Raw genomic sequence first — 24,149 nt, forward strand, 5'->3', positions numbered from 1 at the left:
TTTCTTCCTTCCTTCCTTTCTTTCTTTTCCTCTTGAGACAGGGTTTTGCACAGGAATTCATAAAGGGGCTAGGCTGTCCTGCCAGCTAGCCCCAGGGATCCACCTGTCCCTCGGTGTTCTGATTATAAGCACATACCACTGCATCTGGGTTTTCTGTGTGGCTGTGTAAGTGGGTTGTAAGGACACCACTCAGGACCTTGTGCCTACAAGTTAAGTACTTCACTGTCTAGGCTGTCTCTCCAGCCATGGCTAGTAGCCTTTGTGACTCCAGAGCCTGGAGTCATGTATTTGGACTTCTGCTCCAGTTTTTATGTCTGAAATCAATGTGCTGGACACAGAAACAGATCTTTGTTGGGTGTGAAGTCTTTCTCTACTGGTAGCATTTGTTTCCTTACAGTTGTATGATGGAAGTTCCCACTTTCTTCCTGGCAGCTGAATGGAGGTTGCTCCCAAGTCTAGATGCCACTTTTGGTTCATTGATACATGACTTCCATAGGCAGTTCACAGCATGTCTGGTTGCTCTGTTTTTGGTCAGCTTGTGCCACTATTTTATTCTAAAGTCTCACCCAACAAGGTCAGACGCATGTAGAGTATTGTCCAAAGTTATCCACAAGTCTTTCTTTGCATCTGCCATTACTTAAGTGACTGTCTGGACTTTCAACTTCTATATTCATCAGTTTTTACCTCGAAGTCTACTAATAGAGCCTGATAGTCCATCTCACTCCCAGGCCCTGCCCACACTCAAGGGAACATATTATAGAAGGCATACACAGAAGTACGTAGGGCTTTGGGGGAGTCACTTTAGAACCCTGATTCCCATGTGTCTTTCTACCCATGGTTGTGGATTTCTGTCTTACTGTGTGCATTGTGTTGGCCTCCTCTGTCAAGAAACCACATTTTTCCAGATGAACAAAGTTCCTACCCCTCCTTAAGAAACAGCAATATTTTATAAAGGGAATAAATCACTAATATGAGAGTTTCAAGTAAGGCAATAAGCACCTGTTCTTGCATTGTCTGATCTTAACATAATGTCTGGCACTTGTGAGTTCTCATTTATGTTTCTTCAATGGATGAATATGTGAATGATTAAATGGGAAATATTTTGGTCATCCTTGTCAAATTGTCTACTCCCTCCACATGCAAGATGATTCCTCCTTTTAGTTTTTGTTCCTGATAATGCAAGCTTATTGGGAAAAAAAAAACCACTTCTATCGTTCCACTTTTTATAGTTAACTTTTACATCCATATGGAACTAAGTTCTCAGTGTTATGCATAAAATATTCCATTCTTACCCAATTATTCTGCATTGGCTTGGTTTTTATATACTAACTGTTGTGTAAGCATTAGTATTGAGCTCTTTTACTTCATTGATCAGCATGTCCAATTTTGTGAACTAGCATCACTATTTTAATTCTGAGAAGGTTATTATGTTTTAAAATCTGAAGGGACAGGTGTGTCATTATTCTTCCAGTACCCCAACTTAGCTGGTTAAGTGAGTACAGTCCCTCACTCCTACTCTGGCTCACCAAATGATACAGTAGTATTTGGCCAGAATGAGGTTTACATTTTGCCTATTTTTCTAGCTCAACACCTCTGGTTCCCATCATAATATGACTTCATAATTATAATGCCTACATGGGAAACTTTAATAATGGGTCCAGCTTCTAAGTATCTCTCAGCACCCAGCTCCAGATCAATAACTGCCAGGGAGAAGGAGTACTATCTGAATGCCCAGATTCTCAGGCTCCCTTCTGCCCTTCCATCCTTCCATACAGGGACTCTGAAAAGCATCCTGTACCAATGCTGAGGCCTCTGTATCTCAGGCTCAGTATAACTTTGGAGATGGGAATTCCAGGGTTCACACTTACCTCCAGCAGACCCTTTTAGGTTCTATGGATTAGTGAGCTGACATGTCTCAGAGTGCTCCTGGAGCGATTCTGGAAGGCAGCATGAAGCACTGAAGTCCCCTTTGCCTCCCTTTGCAGGGGAGTGAAAAGTTCAGAGAATTACCACGTCTGTCTCACCCCCAGGGCATCCTATCTCTGAGTTTTGGCAGCCACAGACAATCATCAAACCATGAATTACAGGTGCTGGGTGTTGGAAGTCATTCTGGCACACCCTGAAGTGGTGTTGGCGAGGGGAACATGCACAGTGCTCTGACAGCACATGCTAGAAATTAAAGATTGGAGAGAGAGCAGCAGTTCCAGGAAACCCGGCAGTACTGAATGATTCCTTGCCTCTAGAGGTTGATAAAGGTGACCAGCTGTCCTTAGAAAAAGTATAGGCCCTGGAAATCAGAGGTCTGTGATGAGTCATAGCGCAGCTAGGAATGGAGAAAGACAGAAGCAGTCTTCTTGCTGGCATTTTCCCTCCAACCCAAAGAAAGCAGGGAATACACTTATTCACTCCTTCCAAAAGGATGTCTGCAAGCATGCTCTGAGCTCAGCATTACCTGAGGTAGACGGATGGAAGAGACACAGAGTGGTCCTTGCGGGACTCCTTGCCTAGTAAGGAGAGAAGGAATCCCATGGACTCCTTGTGGCCTGGTTCTCATCTGATTCCCCATTCCAACCCCATCCTTGTACCACCTTCAGTAGGAGACTAGATTGGATGCTCAACCTCAGAAGAGTATTAGCTACTGCATAGTCAATTGTTTATTTCTAGAACCCATCTTGGATCCAGACAGGAGAGTGATTTGCTCAGGTTTTTCAGTTTCAGAGCAGCAAAGGGGTAAAAGTACTTTTCTCTCCTGCAAGTCTCCATTTGAAGCATAAGGCTGCTGGAAGGTATCACTCTGTCTGCGAGGCAATTACAGAAATATGTGAACATGTTTGTGAAAGGGATGATGCCTAGTGAGCCCAGGCAGGAATGGAGCTGGCATTCATACCCCCTGAGCTCAAACCTTCTTCTTCATAAGCTGTGAGAACATAAGTCGCTGTCTCAACTTAAGGTCCTTTTTCGCATCTGTGAGTTGCTGACATGGTGCTTCTTCGTAAGTTTGTGTTTAAAGAAATAAAAATCATACACACTGAACACTCAGATAAATATCTTTGAGCATCAGTTGCATTTCATCACTACTAGGGAGGGTTTCACTGTCCAGTTATGTATGATGCTCTCAGATGCGACACAGCCTTGTACCCACCTCACATCTCTCTTGTACTTTTCTAGTTTGGAGCCCTGGAGGAGCAGCACCGAGAGGGAGAGCTTGGCGAGAGAATGAAGACACTAACCGCCTCGGAGAAGCATGAGGTGGCAGCGCAGCTCTCAGTTTAGAGGGCTTTGGCCGGAGGCCGCCCCATGGGCAGTCCTGCTGGCTCTAGGCGTGCCCGGGTGGGTACTGGCTGTCTCAGCCACCGTGGCCGCTGTGGTCCCGGAACAGCATGCCTCCTCGGCTGCCCAGGCTCCCCTGGACTGGCTGCTCACAGACCGAGGCCCCTTCCACCGTGCCCAGGAGTATGCTGATTTCATGGAGCGTTATCGCCAAGGGTTCACCACCAGGTATAGGATCTACAGGTGAGTGGAGTCTCCTACAGAGGCCAGCCTAGGCAGTGTCCAGCTGGTGTGTCAGGCCTGAAGCCCAAACTGATTAAAATGCCCTCAAGCTGAACTAGAGGTGGAATATGGAGAAACATTGGGCCAGGAAATACACCTGCCATGTTTTTTTTGGTTTGTTTGTTTGTTTGTTTGTTTTTGCTTTTGTTTTTAAAGAAAACACATACAAACTAGAAAACCTGCTGATGCCTCCTGGGAACTTAGAGAAAGGGTTTCTATTTATAGATTGCTCTGCTTATAAATTGAGGACAAATCAGGCAACATTCGGATAGCATGTGACCCAGGCTGCAGTCAAATGCTGGGCCCTGTTTTAACTAATGGGGTAGGAACTCTTATGAATTGCAATTACTTAGCCATGCCATGAAGGAAGGCAAGTTTACCTATTGCCTCAGGGGTTTGGGGAGCCTGCATGGTTAGGGTCAAACCTTGACAACACCAAATGGTCAGCTAGCTTTGACCATGGGAAGAGGCCCATCTCTAGGAACAACCCACATGAAAGGCAAGCGGATGTGTCTAGTTTGTCCATAAGATGAGGGAACAGCACATATTTCTGGTTGTTAGACTACACTGCAAAAGTGGAAAGCTCCTCACCCTACTGACCAGGAAAGGCTAGGGCTCACACAACATACCTCTGGTTTCAAACTTTCCTTTTGCCCCTGGCATCCTTGCCCCTCTACCATCTCTCTCTTTTTCTCCTTGATAAGATAATACTGATCTTATCAGTATTAAAGGCATTGTTAGCCATTTGGGAGCTTTACTGATTTTTTCTCTATTTAAAAACATTTATTTTCTAAATTAGTGTTGCTGTTGTTGTTGTTTGGTTTGTTAAGACAGTATTTCTCTGTGTAACAGACCTGGCTGTCCTTGAACTTTCTTTGTAGAGCAAGCTGATGTCAAACTACAACTCCTGGGTGCTGGGATTGAAGGCAGGTGCCACCATGTCTGGATTCTAGGTCAGTTTTAAGGCAGAATAATAGGAAGAAAATATGGAAAAGCATAAAGGAAAACAGAAACACAAAATCATTCATCCTTTTAGCATCTAGACATTTGTTCACATTTTCGGCATCTGTGTTTCTAGCTCTGAATATAAAGTCTTTGGATATCTCCCTAGACTCAGCACTTAAAGTTTCACTTAATTTGTTTATATTTTTATGATTTTTCTCTGTGTGCAAGCATGAATGCATGGATGCTTGTTGTACATATGTGTGTGGACGTGTCCATGCATGCATGGATGAGTGTGTGTGTGTGTGTCTGTGTGGCCAGCTTCACACACCACATGGTGCCCATGTGGACATAGAGGACAACTCTCAGGACTCAGTTTTCTCTTTGCCACCTTGTGTGATCCAGGATGGGACTCAAGTCATCAGTGTATCTGTTGACAGAAGCATTTCATGAGTCCTTGTGTCAGCCCTTTCCCTGACTTAAGAGCTCATCTCCCTCTTTTAAGCCTCCCCCCAATTTTTAGTGATATGGAAAATGAGGTCCAGAGGAGTCCTAGTTAGCAACAAATATCCAGGTTTTACTTCCAAATAGTCAGATGCTAGAGTCTGAGTTTTTAGAATAGAATTAGAGATATTTGATATCATTCTCCTGGGATTTTTTTTCTTTTTAACATTTATAGTGACTTCGCAACCTGTTTAGGGTAATGTGGGGCATTGGAAGCAAGGTTTAGGAGGATTATGGTGTAGGAAGAGAACAGAGCAGACACTTATGGAGCCAAATCACATGGTTTACAACTCTCAAACTTGGATACAAACAGGGCAAGATCAGACAGCTGAGATGCTGGTGCACCAAGGATCTTGCCATCTCCCCTCACTAGCCATATTTATACATTATGCCCAGCCCAGCCCAATTCTGGAAAAGACTGAAGCTTCTGTCCCTAGCTTGAGTGGAATTAGTCCTTGTAATTCTTCTACGAATCTAGCAGAGATTCATACTGAATCGCTGAGGGCTGAATCAACCCACTCAGACAAAAGCAGAATCGTAGAAGAACTAGAGCATAGGATTAACTCAACTTTCAATAAGTATGTAGAATTCTAGGCACATGTCCCCACAAATTTTCTATACTGTAATTTAGGGCAATCTTTTATCCATCTTACAAAAAAACAAAACTTGCATTTTAGCAGAGAATTCTTCCAGTCCAGTAAAATGAGATCTAATTTACCTTCCATGATTTGCTGTATTCAAGTCTCACAGAAGTCCCATCTTCAGAAAAATATTTTTTATTAAGTGTATTGGAATAGAAGGCAAGCTAGGAATCCTAATATCACTATGAACTTCAAAGAGCCATAGGAAAGAGAACCAAGCCAATGCTCGCTTGCCTCCTTTTTCTCTTCTTGGTAGATTCTTTCGCCCTCACTTAAGCCCCAGGCCTAAGTCTGGATAGCTTAGCAGCCAGTTAATGCCTGGATGGCAGCTCAGAACTGGCCCATGGGAAGTGTCTCTAATCTCTTCTGCACCATCAATCCTCTATCAGGTAATAATGGTTTTCTGATCATATAATGTGACAAACTCTACACTGTGCTGCTCAGTTTTTCTGAGGTCAGTTATTGCACATGAACCTGTACTTGGGGACACAGTAACTAGTCATTCTGAAAGGAATGCAGCATTCTGATTTGTGACCCTTTGGCGGGGCTAGAGGAGAAAGATCACGCACCGGTGTTCCAAGAGCATTCTGGGAGATTTGCCTTCAGTGATTAAGTAAAAATGTTGCCTTTATAGATATTGGTAGGGCTCTATATTTTCCCATTGGGAATTCTTTCTGAGTCCCTTTTCTTTTTGGATCCCATGGCAGTTGCCTCTGGCAAATTCAGGACCTAGCTTATGATGATTAAAGCAGGTCACAGGAAACTGGTAAAATAGACACTGAGTCACACCCAAATTTCTCCCCTGCTATTCAAAGGGGCCAAAAAGAAAACAGCTGACAGAGAGTATCAGAAAGACTTTGTGGGAAAACTATTGTGTCTCAAGAAAAATGAGTCTTTTGTTTTATCCTTTAAGAAGCTTTTGGTACATAGAAATCAGATGGTATCCCTATATGCTTTCTTTATAAGGGGAGAATCAATTGACAGCAAATACAAGATTTTCCAAGGGTGCTGAAATGCAAGGTGCAGAGTTACCTGGCAACTCTCTCAACCACAGGAAAAAGACCTTCCTTTTCATCTAGCTGCAGATGCTTAACAGCAAGGTGCTACTATTAACCCACCTGACCTCATGTATCCTTAGTTAACTATCAGAGTGAACTCTCAATCTGAAGAGATAGCCAATCTTTCCAGAATAATTTCAGTCCCTCTGCCTATGGGTTCCCAGAGAAAGTTCTTATTCCCTTTCATTGGCTTTCTATAGGTGTAGGTGCTTAAGGGTTAAGACTCTAGAGCAAGAAGCCCTGGGTTCTAGTTGTGAAACTGAAGTTTACCAGCTGTATCATGTTTTGTAAACTACTATTTCCCAATATTCTGATTTGTAAAGTGAAGATAACAACAGTGCCCACCCCAAGACTAAAGTGAAATTAAATGAGTTAGCTGATACAAGGCACTTGGACTAGTGGTTGATAAATATTACTTATTGCTATTAGATTGTTTTTAATAAGTATTGGCCTGGGCAAAAAATGGTAAGATGAGATGGGAACCATAGCTATGATTGTTATGAAGCCTGGAGAGGGCTTAGCATACAGCAACCTATTTCGAATGAGAGAATTCCTTTGTTGTTTTAAAGCACTTTAACCTGTACCCCTCAATCTGGCTCTTTATGGAGAGACAATTGCCAGTGAAGAACAACTGATGGTTTTCACACATACTCTGTACTGGCCACGAGGGCTACTGGAGGGAGCAAGTAACTTTTGGCATAATTTGAAATGTCACAGGCTTAGTTCTTGCTCCTGCAGTCAGAGGTAGCAGAACGGCACTCCTCGGGCATGTCCTCCAGAGGCTGACCACTGCAAGCTCCCTGATCCCTGTGTGTGGTGGTGCTAGTAGGAAAGGAGTATGTTCTGTCTGGTTAAGCCCCCATGAACAGTAAGATGGTCTTGGCATTTTCCCTAAAGGTTTAAAATCTCACTCACTAACATCTCAGCATTTGTTTCTCCCATAAAAACACAATCTGAAGCATAAGTCCACCTCTTAGACACCACTCTCAGCAGGCTACTTAGAAGAGCTCTAGGAAGAGAGATCCTGTCTCCAGTTCCATTTGTGACTCCCAGCTGCCCTCACCCTTGATTCACTTCATAGTCCCACTACAATAAACACTTAGTGCCTAGCCTCTCCCAGCCATGCCACAAGGCAGATAGAGCCTATTAGGGTCTTTGGCATTGAGATAGAGTTGTTCAAGGTCAGAGAGGTAGCCAGTCCCAGCCAGAAATAGCACTGGGGCTCCTGGCTTGACGTCTCCTGCTCATTACTCTAGCCCATGCCACCTCCCTTTGACTGCTAAGTGTGTCTTCATCATAACGCACAACTTAATCAAGCCCCTAAATTGAGATGATGCAAATGTAAATATGGTTTCTCGAAACACTCTAGCAGTAATGTTCCATTCTCTCTCTTCTACAAATCAAAGTAATGAGCAGTCTGGTTTTTTTTTAAATTTCTTTTTGTATTAAAGTTTTAATAGAGGGATAATCATGGGATTGGAAAAAATCCAAGCCACAATGATAAAACACTTAAAACCTGGAAAGAATATATTAAAATTGAGAAAGTTAGGAATCATACAGAACAGCGAATATAACATGGTGGTTGGGAGAAAAGCAAAGCCAGGTGTGACCCCAGATTGTTGGCCTCACTAGCTCTGTGCAAACCTAATTCTTTCTGGAAAGGAATGGTCTGAGGTTACATCAGAAGTCTGAGATGAAAACACAACAAGCCATTAAACAAAAAAAAAAAAATGCTTTGACAGACCAGAACATTGTATTCTGGGGAAACTCCACAAATTTCTAGACCCTCGGAAGAAAACAACTGAAAGCCAAGTTCTTGTAGTATCATAGAGGCAGAGGTGGAGCATGTGGTGAATGACAACAGTGAGCAAGACAGAAGAACTTTCCAGCAGGAAGCACAGTGATAAGCCTGAGAAGACACTATCTGGAATCCGACAGGATGCAAGTGAGATCTGGCAAGTGTTTGATCTACATCCCTGAGTTAGTGGTCTGTGGATTATACCTATTGTCATTTGGTGACAATTGGTTAAAAAGACAGACCCTCAAGTCTCTCCCCAGACCCACAGAATCAGTATTGGCATTTGAACCAATCCCACGGCATTGAAGCTTGAGGAGTACTGCACTGATCACATTAAGTGTATGGAGCTTCAGGAACAAGCATGACCATGGTGCAGAGCCTGACCTGGTGGCACACCCTGGAATAAATGATGCTGAGGCAGGAGGATCACAAGTTCAAGTCCAGTTTGGGCCTGCATACTAAGACCTATTCCAAAACCAGAAACAAACAAAAGGATGACCAGGATGAATGAGGAGAAATAGTATCATGGGAAGCCACCATTCCTCACAGGGCATCTGCAATAGAAAGTATGAAAAGAAACTGTTACAAAGGGAAGAGACTAGCAGGTAAGGGAGGTTAAATTTAGGAGTTATTAGTACCAAGGCACATGAACTCATAAGAATAGTTTCAGCACCTGGGAGAAAACTTTAAAAGCAGAGGAGGCTGCAGGGCCTCGGAGCAGCCTGTGGGCGCCTCCTGGGAGATGCGGAGGTGAGGAGGCAGAGAGCAGCTGTGGATTCAATCACAGGAGAAGCACTAGAGCTGATTTATCATCCAGACCACGTCTTGCCGACTAACAAATACTGATTTGGATAAACAGCAAACCCTGGGAGAGGCACCATCTCCAATTAAGAGATCACAATCCACATAAATAAATGGCAACCAAAGGCAACCTCAGCCTGCCTAGGTACATCCCAGTGATTTCTTAGGCACTCATTACAGCAACTGAGATAGAGGAAGCTTGTGTTATCGTGCTGCTGCAGGACTCCACGAAGGAGCCATGGTTCTCAGGAGCACAGATAGGCAAGAACGAAATTTCTGGAGAAAGATCAGCACCCAAGTAAACATTTGCTCATGGAATCTTTACCAAAATACTTATGGAGGGTCTCTTGTCAAAAGCATTCTGGTCAGTATAACAGGATGCAAAAGGCAGAGAAGTAGAGTCCTGGTGATTTCTAGGGAATCAGGAGCAGTGTGAATAACAGAATAGGCACTAGAAAACACATTGAGATGTAGCTTCTCAAGACCACACCGAATGGCTAGTAGGGAGATCTAGTTCATAGTACTGTGTTAGGTTAGAATGCCAGCCCCACGTTCCTCCAGAATATAATGACTCTTACTCAGATAACCCCATCCCTTTTAGGGTCATATCCTGGTTGAGTTAAGATGTACAAGAAATGAAGGGAGACTTGGGAGGAGAGTTCTGTGGTAAAGTGCTTGCCATACAAGCTTGGGGACCACCCAACTGTGAATCTCCTGAACACACAGTTCTGGGTTCAGTGAGTGTTTCTGTCATGCCAAAGCTTCCTCAGCAAAATAGAAGTCCAAGGCAGGGGAACCCTCAGGAGCTTCTGAACCAAGTAGCCTGGTGTCTATGGTGGGAAACAATAAGAGACCCTGTCTCAAGCAAGGTGGAAGTCCAGTACTAACACCCATGACTGTCATCTGAACTCCACAATCTTGCCTAGCATTTATAGTGCCTACTTATTCATACACACGTCAAAGAAAGGAAGAAAGAAAGAACTAAGGGGGCCTTCAGGATGGCCAAGGAGGGGAAAGCAAGATCACTTATATTTTCAGACAAGATTTAATAGAGAGATCTTGAGTCAGTCAGGCAGAGAAAAAGAGGATTAATTTTTGCTTCAAGAAAAAAAATTAACTTTATTCATGAACGAATTGTTACTTACAGATACTCTAGAGCAGGGGGGAAGACTGCCTCCAGAAACTGTCACGACAGACTCAAGCAGACAGGGACACTGGCTAGTCATATGCTCATTTCTCTCTCTCTCTCTCTCTCTCTCTCTCTCTCTCTCTCTCTCTCTCTCTTCATCTGTTCAAGAGATGAGCTTTTTCTGGGCCAAAGATTCTCATTTTTTGTTTCTTTATTTGGCGTCTGCTGTATTTCTCCCACCTCAGAGCTTCCCACATCTCCCACAAGAAAAATTCCTTCAGTACACAGAGCTCAGAACAGTAAGTGGCCCCACAGCAAGGCCTTTGAACATTGGGCACCTATTTAGTTTCTAAGTGAGCTGACGCCACAAATGCTGGGGGACAGTTCAGGTACAGGGATATCAGCCCTCCAGGAAGGCCAATAAATGAAAGTCACTTGGTGTGGCCAAGGTATGTGGTGCAGTACAAGGCCCTGGGAGAAGAGTTTGACTCCAATGTCAGTTATCCAGTTCCATCTGCAGGATCAGAAACAGTGGAGGAAGATGGTGAAGGCAAGCTTGCAGATTTATTTTTTTAAAGATTTTATTTATTTATTATGTATACAACATTCTGCTTCCATGTATGTCTGCACACCAGAAGAGAGCACCAGATCTCATTACAGATGGTTGGGAGCCACCATGTGGTTGCTGGGTTTTGAACTCAGGACCTCTGGAAGAGCAGCCATCTTAACCTCTGAGCCATCTCTTCAGCCCCCAGAGCTTGCAGGTTTAAACATCAGTGTGAGATGGGGATTCCAAATGAACTATCTCATCCCTGCCCCAAGCTAAAGACAAGTGAATGTACTTGAATTCGGCTGACTGGTTGACCCAGTCTTAAGGGAAATGGAGCCCACCTCAGTGGGTGACATATATAGGAGGCCATGTGAGTGGACTGTGAGGAGGCTGAGAGAGAGCCAGAGGATAGCCTACTATCTGAGGCAGGAGTGTCCCCCAAACAGGAAGTGTTGGTGAGCAGAGTAATTACTGCATAGCCGGCACTACTGCAGCATCACCCAAAAGAAGTGAATTCTTCCAGTCTCTTGATCTAACTGTGAAAGAAAAGAGTGGGAGACAGAAAAAACTGCTGCTTCTGCAAGAACAACCAGCACTGGTTGAATATTTTTATCACTTCAAAAACATTTATTGTTTAATTTAAAGGTATGTGTGAGTCACCTCTCTATCTCTCTGTCAGTCTGTCCTCTCTCTCTCTCTTCTCTCTCTCTCTCTCTCTCTCTCTCTCTCTCTCTCTCTCTCTCTCTCTCTCTCTCTCTGTGTGTGTGTGTGTGTGTGTGTGTACACAAGTGTCCCTGCAGAGGCCATAAGAGGTGATTGTGTGCCATCCAACATGGGTGCTTGGAACCAAACTCCAGTCCTTCTGCAGGAGCAGAAAGTACTTGCTCACTGAGCTATCTCTAATTTAACACTGTTTTTTGCATAGAATAGACAAAGAAAGTAAGGAATCCTGTCTACACTAATATTAATAGTATTCATAAGTAAGAGATAATATAAACATTCAACATTTGTGCATGCATATGTGTGATATACACATGTGAGTACACAATGTGTGTGGGCTTGCACACCCTTGTGCCCTTACACAGTGACAAGAGTTATTGAGCATCCTCTTTTGCTCTCTGCCTTATTCCTTGAGATACAGTCTCCCACAGTACCTGGAAATGACTATTTTTGGTGATGGTGGTGGCTAATAACCCTCAACAATCCTCCTATTTCCATCAGCCTCCAGCTCTGTCTAGGGTCCCAGTCACATGCAGCCACGCCTGAATTCTCTGTGGGTACTGAGATCTTAATTCAGTTCCTCACACAATTAGCTGGCTCTCTTACCCACCAAGCCATCTCTCCAGCCTAACATTCAACATACTGCATTACTTAAAAACCTAATAAGAATTCTATGAGAGTGTGTTCTTTGTACACCCATATAATGGGTTCAGATCTTGAACTTTAAAGGCTGTCTCACAACCAGGAGGAAAATTCAGTACTCAGTACCCAACATAGGAAGTCTTGCTATCCAATGATTATTGTGCAGTTAAAAAATTCTGAGATAGGGATATTTAATGTTCCCAGAGAAATAGTACCCCCACCATAAATACATTCACTCTCTCTTCCTTTTAGCATCCCAGTAGATTATTGGCATCCAGAAGACAGGCCTCAAAGGGCTATAATGTGGCTTGTCCTACCTCGAGTTCCTGAAATCTTTTCTTTCCACCAGAACTCCCCATCTACATTGGGGCTCTGAGGAACCCCGAGCAGGAGGAAGCCATACTGGGCTTTCCTGAAACATGTACCCACAGCAAGTTCTGTGTCTGTAGGCTTTTCACCACTGTGTTTTCCCACACAGAATACAGTGTAAATCGGATTTCTGTAAACCGGATCCTCTACTGGAGGGACACTTAATGTCGTTTCCCAGATACAATATCTTATTTCTTGCCTGGCAATGGCTTATAAAAATTCAGTGTTAAGTAAATTTAAGTAAATCCCTGGCCCTAGCTTTTAGGAGCAGGTAGACACTGATTTACAAATATACATGTCCATTTGGAAACATCTCATATTTCAAGGGATAGCTACACAAAGCCAAAAGAAACTTGTAAAGACTGTAAATAAACTGTTATTTGGGAAACTTTGCAAATTCAGATTTAAAGGGGTTTTTTGGCGGGGGGGGGGGGGGACAGACAAGGTTTCCTGTATGTGTCCAGACAGTTCTGTTTGAATTCACTTCCACACTACATTATGCTGTTAGATGAGAGAGTGAAAGGTGCCTAGGCTGGGAGACCTGTGCCTATTTTGTAATCTGTAGTCAACGCTGTGGGAGATTAGGGCTGGCCTAGCTAAGACATGCTTAGGGAAGAAGGAATCTCTCGGAGCTGTCCAGCCATGTGTTCCTCTGATTCTTGTTCAATGCACCATGATTCTGACCCCTTCCAGGCTCTCCCTCAAACCAGAGCTTTACCTCTTTGTCCTCACCTCCTGCAAAGCTCTTCATGCCAGTGAGTCAGAGGGAGCACAAAGTCCCATTCCCTGGGCAGGAGGCTCTGAGGGGAAGAAAACGGTGTTGGTGTAACCTTCATTACAACCCCAGGGCCAGAGAGAATTCTCATTTTCCTCATGTCTCAGGAGCCCAGGCCTCACCTGGGGACATGCCAGTGACGAAGGAAGGACCGGAAAGAAGGTTCTTTGGGGAATGACTTCTTGTGGATTCACAGAGGCATGTAAACAACTAATGATCCCTCGCCATGGGCTACATCATTGGTTTATTAGTAACAGAGGTAAACTTTGGCAGGGAAGCCAAGCTCTTATTTGCTGGTTCTGTGTCTGTTCTAAATTATGAATTTGATTAAGAGGGCATGGAGAGGCAAGGAGGCTATGAGAATCTTTCAAAGTTGCCTGGTTTATGAAAAAGTCATATGCATGTGTGGTACTTCATAGGAAAAAAAATGTGACTTGAGGCTGACAATATGGTTTTTGGTTTCTGCAAGCACTGAATGTCACAGCCAGAGCAGAAGCTTAGATGGGAGGACCATGGGGATTATGAGCCTGAGACAAGGAGCCAAATGTGCACAGACAGTATCTGGGTGCGCAAGGAAGTCTGATGACATGAAATGGCACATCATAAGAACGCAGAAATACTTGGATGTCTAAATTCAAATTCGAAGGAAACTCAAAATCACTCATTTCCCAACCAGCACAGACAACCAATTCTACATTCTCACAATGGTAGTTAAACTGCTTGGCTGGAGCAGTTCCCAGCACAGGGATTTACGTAATCCCATTTCCATTGAGCAGGAGCTTTAAAAAGCTATGACAATCTCTCCCCCTTTCTTCCACCTCTTTTCCTCCCTTCTTTCTTCCTTTCTCCTCTTTCTCTTCCCTGCCTCTCTCCTTTTTCTACCATCTTTTCTTCTCTCTTTTATCTTCCTCAGAGAGATTCCCACTCTGCTGCCCAGGCTGAGTAGAACTCACTATGAAGCCAAGGCTGAAACTCAAACTCATGGTTATTCTCCTGCCTCAGCTCTTGAGTGCTATGAAGACCTTTCTGCAGTGGAATCTGTTTTTCTCCCCTTAATGTCACAGACTGCTCTTGACTCTACCTTCTCTCCTCTGGGATAAGCCTGTGTCATTCCAACTCTCTGTGTTTCTTGGAGTTCTTCGCACTCTCCCAGAGGTTCCTGCCTTCTCCTTCCTTTCCCCACAAGCATCCTCTCCTAAGCTATTCTTGTTTATTTTACCCCAACTCTCTGAGTTTTATCTTTCTTCCTAAAGAAAGCAAATGAAATTTGTTTTGACAAGATTCTCTCCTTAAACCAATTCTGGTTCCCAGGGACCACACTTATTTGCTCACTTTCAGAGTTCTTAAGGACTGCCACAGATCAGTATCTGTTGCCCATCTTAGAGCTCCTGACAGCCAGCTTTTCCTCTTTGAAGCAGTCTCTGTAGTTCTGGATAGCAAGCAGCTCTGGCTCTAGGTCACAGGCACACATCAGGACTCAGGGTCATATCTTAGGAGCAGAAGCATCACAGCTGCCAGAGTTGGAAATGTGTAGAAAAATGAGGAGAGAATCTAGATAGTTTTTATTCAAGTTCAATGTAGGGAAAATGTCCTGACTTTTGTTTTCCAGCTTCTCCAAGAATCCTACCCACTCCAGTTTGCTTTGACTTTGCATACCTGGTCTTAATTTCAGTGGTAAAGTGATCATCAAATCAAAACTTTTCCTATTACACTCCTGCATCTCTTGTGATCCTTCCTGATAGGGGCAACCATGCTGCCTCTGAGACTGCCACCTCTGCTCTAACCTTGTCCCCACCCAAACTATAGTTAAACTTCAAGTCCAGCCTTCTCCACTCTCCTGGAGTCAGCAATAATCTCTTGTACTTCTGTGTTCATTGGAACTCTATCTTCTCAGTTGGTTCCTCTGACCCAAAGAATAAATATCAAATGTTTTTCCTTATAAAATTTGTGCACAAACCTATCTATTCATTATTTCTACCAATAGTCAGTAAGTACTGAACTCAGGCCACTAAGTTTTCATTCCCATTGCTCCAGCCCTAATGCACAGCTTGAGATCTGCCCAGGCACAGAACACTCATTTGACAGCATGTCTTTCGGTGTCTCATGACTTCTGCCAACAAAGCTCTTTCCATCTCTTCCTGATGAGTTCTTACACACCCTTCAAACAAATCCACTTTGACTCTTGCCAGAGGGTTGGTTACATCTACCAAGATTCCCAATCTCCTTCTTCATATTTCTGTAATAGAGCTTACGAATTTTTGTGCTTACTTATCTGCTTGTCACTTGTCTGTGAGATCTTTGGGGCAAGGAACATGTCTTACAAAACCTTCCTGTCTGAGAACCATGTCTACACCATAGAAAGACAGAGTAAGAGGATAAAACCATTCCGTAACAGTTGGATTGTGTAGGATTGAACTAGATGCAACTTACAGAAATGGTTGAAACTCCAGGCTCTGGAATAGGCTGCTTGGATTTCCACTGCAGTTCTGATAGATGTTTAGCATTGTATAAGAAACTTTGGCAGGTCTGAGCTTCATTTCCCCAACAGTAAAATTGGTAGAATAACAATACTTTAATTACTTGGAGATTACCAAAAATAGATATGTTGTACTTCAAGATAGATGGTTAATATGTTTTTGTGAATAAGGCAAATATGCAAAATACCAGAGTGGTAAATCTAGATAACCATGTAAGGAAAAAATGAGGAGAGGTGAACTCAGAAAGAGTAAAGAAGGAGAGGTAGTCTCACTCTATTGAACTTGTTTTACTATGTGAAAAATCCATGTATAAATCAAATTTATCACTTAAAATCTATGCGCTACTCTCAGTAGCTCAAGTTAATCTTTTGATTTTATAGTTATAGGACAGTTTAAAATAAATCCTTCACAGTAGTGGTGCTCTTACTGTGGAGACCATCACCAACAAGATCCAGTAGCCTAAACATCAGTGCCACAAGAGCAGTGCCATTTACCACGTGTATCCAAAAAGCTAGAAGAAAGACAAGGTGAGAACAGCTATTTGACTATGCAGACTACACACACAATACAAGTCACCGAAACAGACCCTTACCAGGTTGACAGTATTTTGCCTGGTTGGAAAATTGGATTGATATAATTCAGATAGTATTAGTCAGAGCAGGCTAAGTGCTGACATAAACAGTCCCACAAATCTTGGCAACATGGCATTCTACCATTTTCTGTTCATTTCACACTACAATTAATTGACGGGAAGGATTAAAAAGGATCGCTTCGGGACTTATTCTGGGCCGAGACGCTTTTGACCTAAGTTACTTTGCCATCCCTTGAGGCCTGAAGTCGAGCCCTCTTCTGGATTCTGGTAGATGGGGAAGAGAGCACATGAAGAATTGGATGGGAGTTCTGTGCCCCAGCCCCCAGGCCTGTGCTCACCTTCTATTGTTTAGAACTCAGTTACATGACTAAACATGAAGAGAAAGTTGTGGGTGTGGGGAGCAGGGAGGCTTGACCATCTGTGAGTCCAAGACAGAAAATGGAAATAGCCTACAGAACAACTTTCTAATCTCTGCCACAAAGGGTGGAATGTAAGAAAGCAGAATGCAAAGTCCTAAATTTAAGTTGAAAGTGTCAGCTTCACAAATATAGGATATAGGAGGCCTTCCTTCATCATGTCTTATGACAAAGATTGTAGGGTGCTGGGTAATCACAAAATTATTGCTACACAGTAATGATTTATCTTTACAAATGATACACAAAATCCCTGCTACACAATTATGCTTTATCTTTAGAAATGATACAGTAGTCAAGCGAAAGAATAATGGGAAGGTGGAGAGTAAAAAGAACAGAGACTTCACCACTTAGTAAACAGCATATCCTTGATAAAGATACTTAAATTCATAACTGCTAGCTCAGATAGGAAATCGAGCTGGAACTCTTCATATGTATTATTTAACAATTGCCACAATTATGCACAGAAAGTAGAACAATATTGAGTAGATTAAAATGGTCATTTATTCAGATCATGTGTGTGGATTGGCTGCAAGAGATTTGACTTATGTGGAAGATGGGCAAGGGGTCATTAGGTCTGTCTCCTGATGGTATTTATTTTAAGGCCAACACAAAAAGTATAGAACTAGAAGAATGCCCTGATGGTGTGATTTTTTCCTAAAGAGGAGAGAGGAGTAGCTGGGAGAGGTGATAGGTAATGGCTCTTGAGGAATCAATCATCCAGGAATTGTCACACTGTCACTTCTGCCTTCAATCCTTTGTCCAAAGCAAAGTAATACAACCAGATTCTGATTATATGGGGTTGGGAAATAAGTTCTACCCTGATAAGTGAGTGATTCTACTGAACTATAATCAAGGACCTAAAACAGGCAAGATTGAGGAGCCAGTCTACTACACTGACATTTGTACGATTTCCATGAAGGTTTTACAATATATACAACATCCAGTTCCATTACTGGTAACACAGAGGCCCAATGAAGATTAAACCCCTGATGATGTTCATGAAGATCATGAGAATGATGAAGAAGATAACAGAGTCAGTGTACTGTCACTTGTATCCAATCTACTCTCACTGTCTTGAAACACATCAACCTGATGGTGTTTAGAAAGAAATGCGTTGATAAGGTAGAGTGCAAGAAGACAAAGTTGAACATAAAGGGCCAGAGATGGGGATATTCTTGTAGGGACTAAGAATAGTTGGTCAAAGAAAAGTATCCTATATAAAAAGCAAATACATCTATATAACAGACAGCCGACCTCATTTAAGAGGTAAAACTTTTAGAGTACTAGAAGGAACTACAGCCTGTGGGAATTATCTTGAAGTACAATGGCTATTGGGAACATTAGGAAGAAATCTACTGAGGAGAAAGAGAGCATGGACTGTGCTAGCTGAGTAAACAAGCATGATAGGAGAAGAGCCATGGTGTGGAAGGTCATTTTCTCCATAGGTGAACAGATGAGTTTTATCAGAGCAGGCTGAGTGGTCAAGGCAAAGATGGGGTTTCTGTTCCTGCAGAGCACTCAGTATCCTCTTCAATTCCTTCTGGTCTTAAAGATTAACTGGCTCTTCATTGCAAGGAATCTACTGCATTTCATGTTGATTCCACAAACATGTCACTTTGGGTGCCCTCTTCACATCCCTAAGCTCTACAGGGCAGTGTGACTCACCAAACAGTGATCTCTTCCTCCTCCTCTAAGCTTGACTCTCCCCTCCCCACCTCTTCCAATCAGCCTTAATTAAACTGTTTGAAAGCTGCAGCTTGATTTTAATTAGAGCAAAATTGAAAAGATTAGAATGAAATTGGCCAATCATTGTTTACGGGCCGTTGTTTGAGAACACAGCATGCTGCTAAATTACCTCCATGCCAGGCTTCTTGAGTTCTTCCAGACAGTGAGAAGGACAGGGCACTAGGACATCAAGAAAACACCACCCTCATGCCTGCTCTTGTGCCTTCAAGGTTGTAGGGGCTGAGATCATATTTAACCCAATGATGTCAAAATGAAAATTTTCTTGCCTGGGAATTCCTCCTATCCAAAATAATGATCAAAGCAGAATTATCTAGGAAGTATGACAAAGGAGGGTTTTGGAACTTGAGTTTGAGCTCAGCCACCAAAGACATAAAATCATTAGTAGCACAACCCGGAAGCTGGTCAAACTCGACTGCTAATGGACTGAGACTTGGGGGCCAGTCATTTCTGTTTCTAGTGTCTTTGTTAACTTATAAAAGGAAAATAGTTGATTAATAGTATAACCTTTATTACCTCCAAGGTCCTTATAATAAATTAGCTAAACATGTATGAAAATGCATTTTAAAAAATATGAAAAGATTTCACTATACCCATAAAAGAAATTATGATTGTTATTATCATTTTTTATGACTCAGATTAATCATGTCTCATTCATTATAGAAGTAGAAACTCTAATAGCCAAGACATTATAGTAATCTGTTGTTGAGATAGAAATATTTTAATGATGTGATATGTCTAGAAATACTTCACTCTGTATAGGAGCCAAAACACTTACAGATCTCAATGCCCCTAAAAATCAAGCTTGAGACTCTGAAATGCTCTTAGCTGAGTCTCTGAGGTGAACAATTGGAATCCCCCAATGTCCATGTTGGCTTTGACCATTCCTGTTGAGGAATATTAGTTGAAGATGGGTTACATTTGTTTATACTTCAGAACATTTGTTTAATGATGCAAATATTTTTACATTCTTTTATGTTGCAATTTGTTTAACTCTGGGATGCTGTGTTACTTTGCCTGTTTAAAACACCTGATTGGTCTAATAAAGAATTAAATGGCCAATAGCTAGAGGGGAGAAAGGATAGGCAGGGCTGGCAGGCAGAGAGAATAAATAGGAGAGAAATCTAGGAGGAGAAAATGAAAGAGTGAGAAAAGAAGGGGCTAGCCACCCAGCTACACAGCAAGAAACAGAAATGGAGTAAGAAGTAAAGAAAGACATATAGAATAGAAAAGATAAAAGTCCAGAGGCAAAAGGTAGATGAGGTAATTTAAGTTGGCTAGAGATAAGCCAACATAAGGCCAGGCATTCATAAGAAAGAATAAGCCACTGTGAGATTTTTTGGGAGCTGGGTAGAGGGACCCCAAAGAATAAAAGAGAAAAAAAAAGAAAGTTAAAAAAAACTGCATGTTCCTGTGAGTTTTCTGAATTTAAAACTGCAGTCCTATGGAAAAAAAGAAAAGTGATAATGTTTTTATGTGGCACATTGAGCCCAGGGTATGTGCGATATTGGTAGAGACATGGAAGAAAAGAAGGCTTTGTGTGGGAACTCTTTAGGAAAGTCAGTGACGCAACACTCCTGTGTCCAACCAGAAAAATTTAAGCTGGCCAGAGAAACATCTCTTTAAGAAAAGGGTGAGTTCAGAGAACCCAATATTTACATTTATACAGAACTGATTGAGGTGTGAGAAATGTTCTGAAGGGGCATTGGTTGACAGTTTAAGTAGACTAAGAAGAGTCAGGGAAGATTACAAAATAAAATCATTCATGGTTTTGGCTTAATTCCTGTTCATTGTTCCAAAGTTCTTAACTAGTTTATTCAGCAACCTATTCTGTGTCTTTCTTCAATTTGCAAGGAAATACAGTCATATATTTTTGTTGTGATCCTGGTCCATCCTATAGAAACCACTTGGAAAAATGATAGTTTAGTCCCTTGCAATGTACCAGTCCTTTTGGGCATCAAAGTTGGGTGATGCCTCCCAAGGGAAAAGTTACTGAAAATAGACTAACAGGGTCCAAAATGGAAAGGAGCAATAGTGCTTATTATATCTGCCCACTTGTGTGGGCCATCTGTGAGCTGCAAGATGGTGTTTGGTGCTAGGCATCCTGGGCTCTATGGCTGACTTAAGACTTCCCACTTCTCAGGGAGTCCCAGTCCTATTCAGAGAACTGCTGCCTGAGTGAGCAGGTGATAATCGGTTGACTGTGCTAGAAACAGCAATGATTCCCGGAGTCTAACTCAGGAGGAACAAATAGCTCCTAGCACACAGGGGTGCACTGACTCAAGGATAGGATGCTGCTCAGCCTGCAGGGGTGCCATGGTGAATGCACATGCAGAGAGCTGCAAGCTCAGAAGATGTGGAATGTGACTTTCCAGATGACAACTATATCTATGACCTTGGTAGTGTGATGAACATGTTTTTCCAATAAAAGTGGAAAGATAAAGATTTATTAGAAAATCAGTAGTAGAAAAATTTGGCTCTTAACATAAAGTCTCAGCATAACTACCCACAGTTTAGACTATTGTTCATTATTACTAGATTTCAACTTTTAAGTATCTATCATCTATCTATATATCTATCAATCATCTATCTATACATCTATCTTCCTATCATCTGCCTGTCTTCTATTACTTATCTATCATCTATCTACCATCTTTCTATATATATAATATATATGCACCTATCTATCTATTCACCCACCCATCCATCCATCCATCCATTTATTATCTATCCATCCATCTATCCATCTGCCTATCATGTATCATCTGACTCTCTCCTATTACTTATCTATCATCTATCTACCATCTTTCTATTTGTATATATGTATGGATTATGTACCCATCTATCTATCTATCATCTATCTATCTATCTATCTATCTATCTATCTATCTACCTACCTACCTACCCATCTATCTATCCAGCATATTCTATTTTTAAAATGTCTCTCCCTTCGGACTTCACAGGTAGGAAAACTTCATAATTAATGGCTCTTCATGGGGCTGGATCAATGCTCTCAGTTTACAAGTCTGAAAAGTTGTGCTTAAGTGGAAACAGCACCTGGCTGGAAGACCCCAGCTGTGCTCTTTCTGAATCTTTCATCTTCAGATGTTGTTTGACCCTGCAGGGAGGCTCCTGCTGGCAGATTTGTTGTTGACCTTGTGTTATACAGGACACAGTGCTGTAGTGTAGTGAAGACTTGGAGACACCACTTTCTAGTTACAATTTTTGAATTAGTACAACCTGTAGCCATTTAGCATTGTCAATAGAGACCCCCCTTTGGTTTCAAATGCAGAGCTGACTCAGAGTTGACCCAGTCGAAATCCCTGCTGAAGCTTCTGTTGCTTGAAGTTTGACCTGAGTGTGATTCAACTTTCCCTAGCCTCATGTACAATCATCATTGTACAACTGGAAGAGTCTGCCATCATTAATTGGCCATCTATGTCACTAGTGTGAGGCAGTTAGAGACAAAAATAGTAGTGATAACTTTAGAATCCCTGTCTTTTTCTTTATACCTAAAAATATCTGAACACAAGGCTATACAAGGTATGTGCATCTGTTACAACACACTGGATCCCACCTTCCTGTCTGCATTTCACCTTTCTTATATATTATCTTGGTTGTTATTGATGATTCTATGTTTATGTTAGTTGGCCCTTTGACAGACATTGTTTACTTAGAGGTAGCCTTGACTGTACTAGAGGGAGATGGGAAATACAGTGAGCTTCTATTGATGATAGCCATCTACTGAAGCACCCTTTTGAAATGCATATGAAAATGCATATGCCTTTTTCTTGAAGTCTACCTTCAAGAGCTCAGTTCATCCTTTGGCTCAGCCCAGGAAGCTTTTCTGCAGTGGCCTCTGCTGTTCTAAAGAACTTTCCATAGGACTACAGTGCTGTTTGAAATGTTTGCTTTCTCAGACTATTTACTGTGTAACAAACACAGTGGGAGAAGATTTTAGGAGAAATGGCTAAATTGAAATGGAGATTTACTTGATGTCTTAATTGAAACAAAGATGATGGCTTAATTGAGGCGCTGTGTGTTAATATAATTGATATATAGAAAACATTCTTTTCTTAGGGAAAAAAGCCTTGATTATTTTATTACTGGAAAAAAAAACCCTGCGGAATGAAAAGTCAGAAATAAACACTTACTCTTTGACTAGCTTAGGCTGCTTTCCAGTATTGTCTTCTGAGGTGTTAGATGGTGGAAAGAGCCAACATCTAAATGTAGTAAAAGTTAGAGAATTTATACTACTACTATCTGGCCTAAACTTCCTTCACACATGTTTCCCAATTAGTTTGTATCTATGAAGGTCCCCAAGGCCTGGGAAGAAGCTGACTGGAGTTGAAGTGTATGGTTTCTTGAAGCCTTGGAGTCTGAACCTTTATGGTAGTTAGCACCTAATTTTAAGTTGACACCTGTATTAGTCACTATTCCATCACTATAACAAAATAGCTGCAACTGGGACTTTATAAAGGAAAAAGCCTAGTAGCATTCACAGTTACAGAGGAGAAAGGGTATGGTGCTGTTGGCAGTTTGCTGCTAGTGAGGACCCATGTGGCTGCATGGTGGATGGCATCTTGGTGGAACTTAATCCAGGAGGGAGAGATCGCTGAACAAAACGAGGGACAGTCAAGGAGGAAGGACTAGGAATATTCTTTTGTATAATAGACCTCCCAGAAAACTATCCACAGTTCCTTGAGATCTAAACTAAAAATCACCCCCACTCTCTCTCATTCACCCCACCCACCCTGCTTCTTAACGTTCCCAGTACCTCCTAACATTGCCATAGCCACTGTCAAGTTTCAAAAAAACAAATCTGTGGGTCCAAACTGCATCCAAGACATAGCAATAATCACTGCAATGACAGGAGCAGACTCAGCTTTTGTTTGTTTTTCCTGTTCTTGTAATTGTGGCCCCATTCTATGAATTCTTCCTCCAGTGAGCTTCTCTGGTGAAATGCTTCACATTAAGTCCCCATAAGCATTATTTCTCCAGCAAGCCTCTCTCTTCCTCCTCCTCCCTCCAAACTTCCCCTCTCCAAGTTAGAATAGCTCCTTTGCTTTTCTCAGGCAGAGGTACCATATCACAGTGGTCAATGTCCTGTCAAAACAAGCAATATTTCCACTCTGATTCTGCCTCCTACTGGCTGTTACCAGCTGGGTAAATTAAAATATCCTGCCTCCATTTCATTATCCACAGGATGAAAGTAATTTTTTTCTCCTAATAGGGGTATTTTATAGATGACCCTTGTAAGATACTTGGAATCTTAGCACACCGTAAGAATTCATTAAACATTATTGTTTGTTCATAAAATGCTTTCAAAGATAATCCCATTCACTTTTCTAGGTAATTTATTGTTCTGTGTTAGGATTTCCTGAGCACCGATGGAACTTGGACTCAGGTCTTTGGGATTCTTCCCATGATGCTTTGTATA

General features: G+C 42.1%; 1 protein-coding gene across 1 annotated transcript in view; it reads left to right on the forward strand.

The window, feature by feature from the left end:
• Window positions 1-3,244: 3,244 nt before the first annotated feature.
• Brinp2 (BMP/retinoic acid inducible neural specific 2) overlaps window positions 3,245-24,149 on the forward strand; it is a 47,062-nt gene continuing 26,157 nt past the window's right edge. Inside the window, exon 1 of the mRNA XM_035444826.1 lies at window positions 3,245-3,513. Within this exon, the coding sequence (XP_035300717.1) occupies window positions 3,245-3,513 (269 nt within the window). The remainder of the gene's footprint in view (window positions 3,514-24,149) is intronic.

The sequence above is a fragment of the Cricetulus griseus genome, chromosome 5 (assembly GCF_003668045.3).
Source record: "Cricetulus griseus strain 17A/GY chromosome 5, alternate assembly CriGri-PICRH-1.0, whole genome shotgun sequence".
NCBI lineage: Eukaryota > Metazoa > Chordata > Mammalia > Rodentia > Cricetidae > Cricetulus > Cricetulus griseus.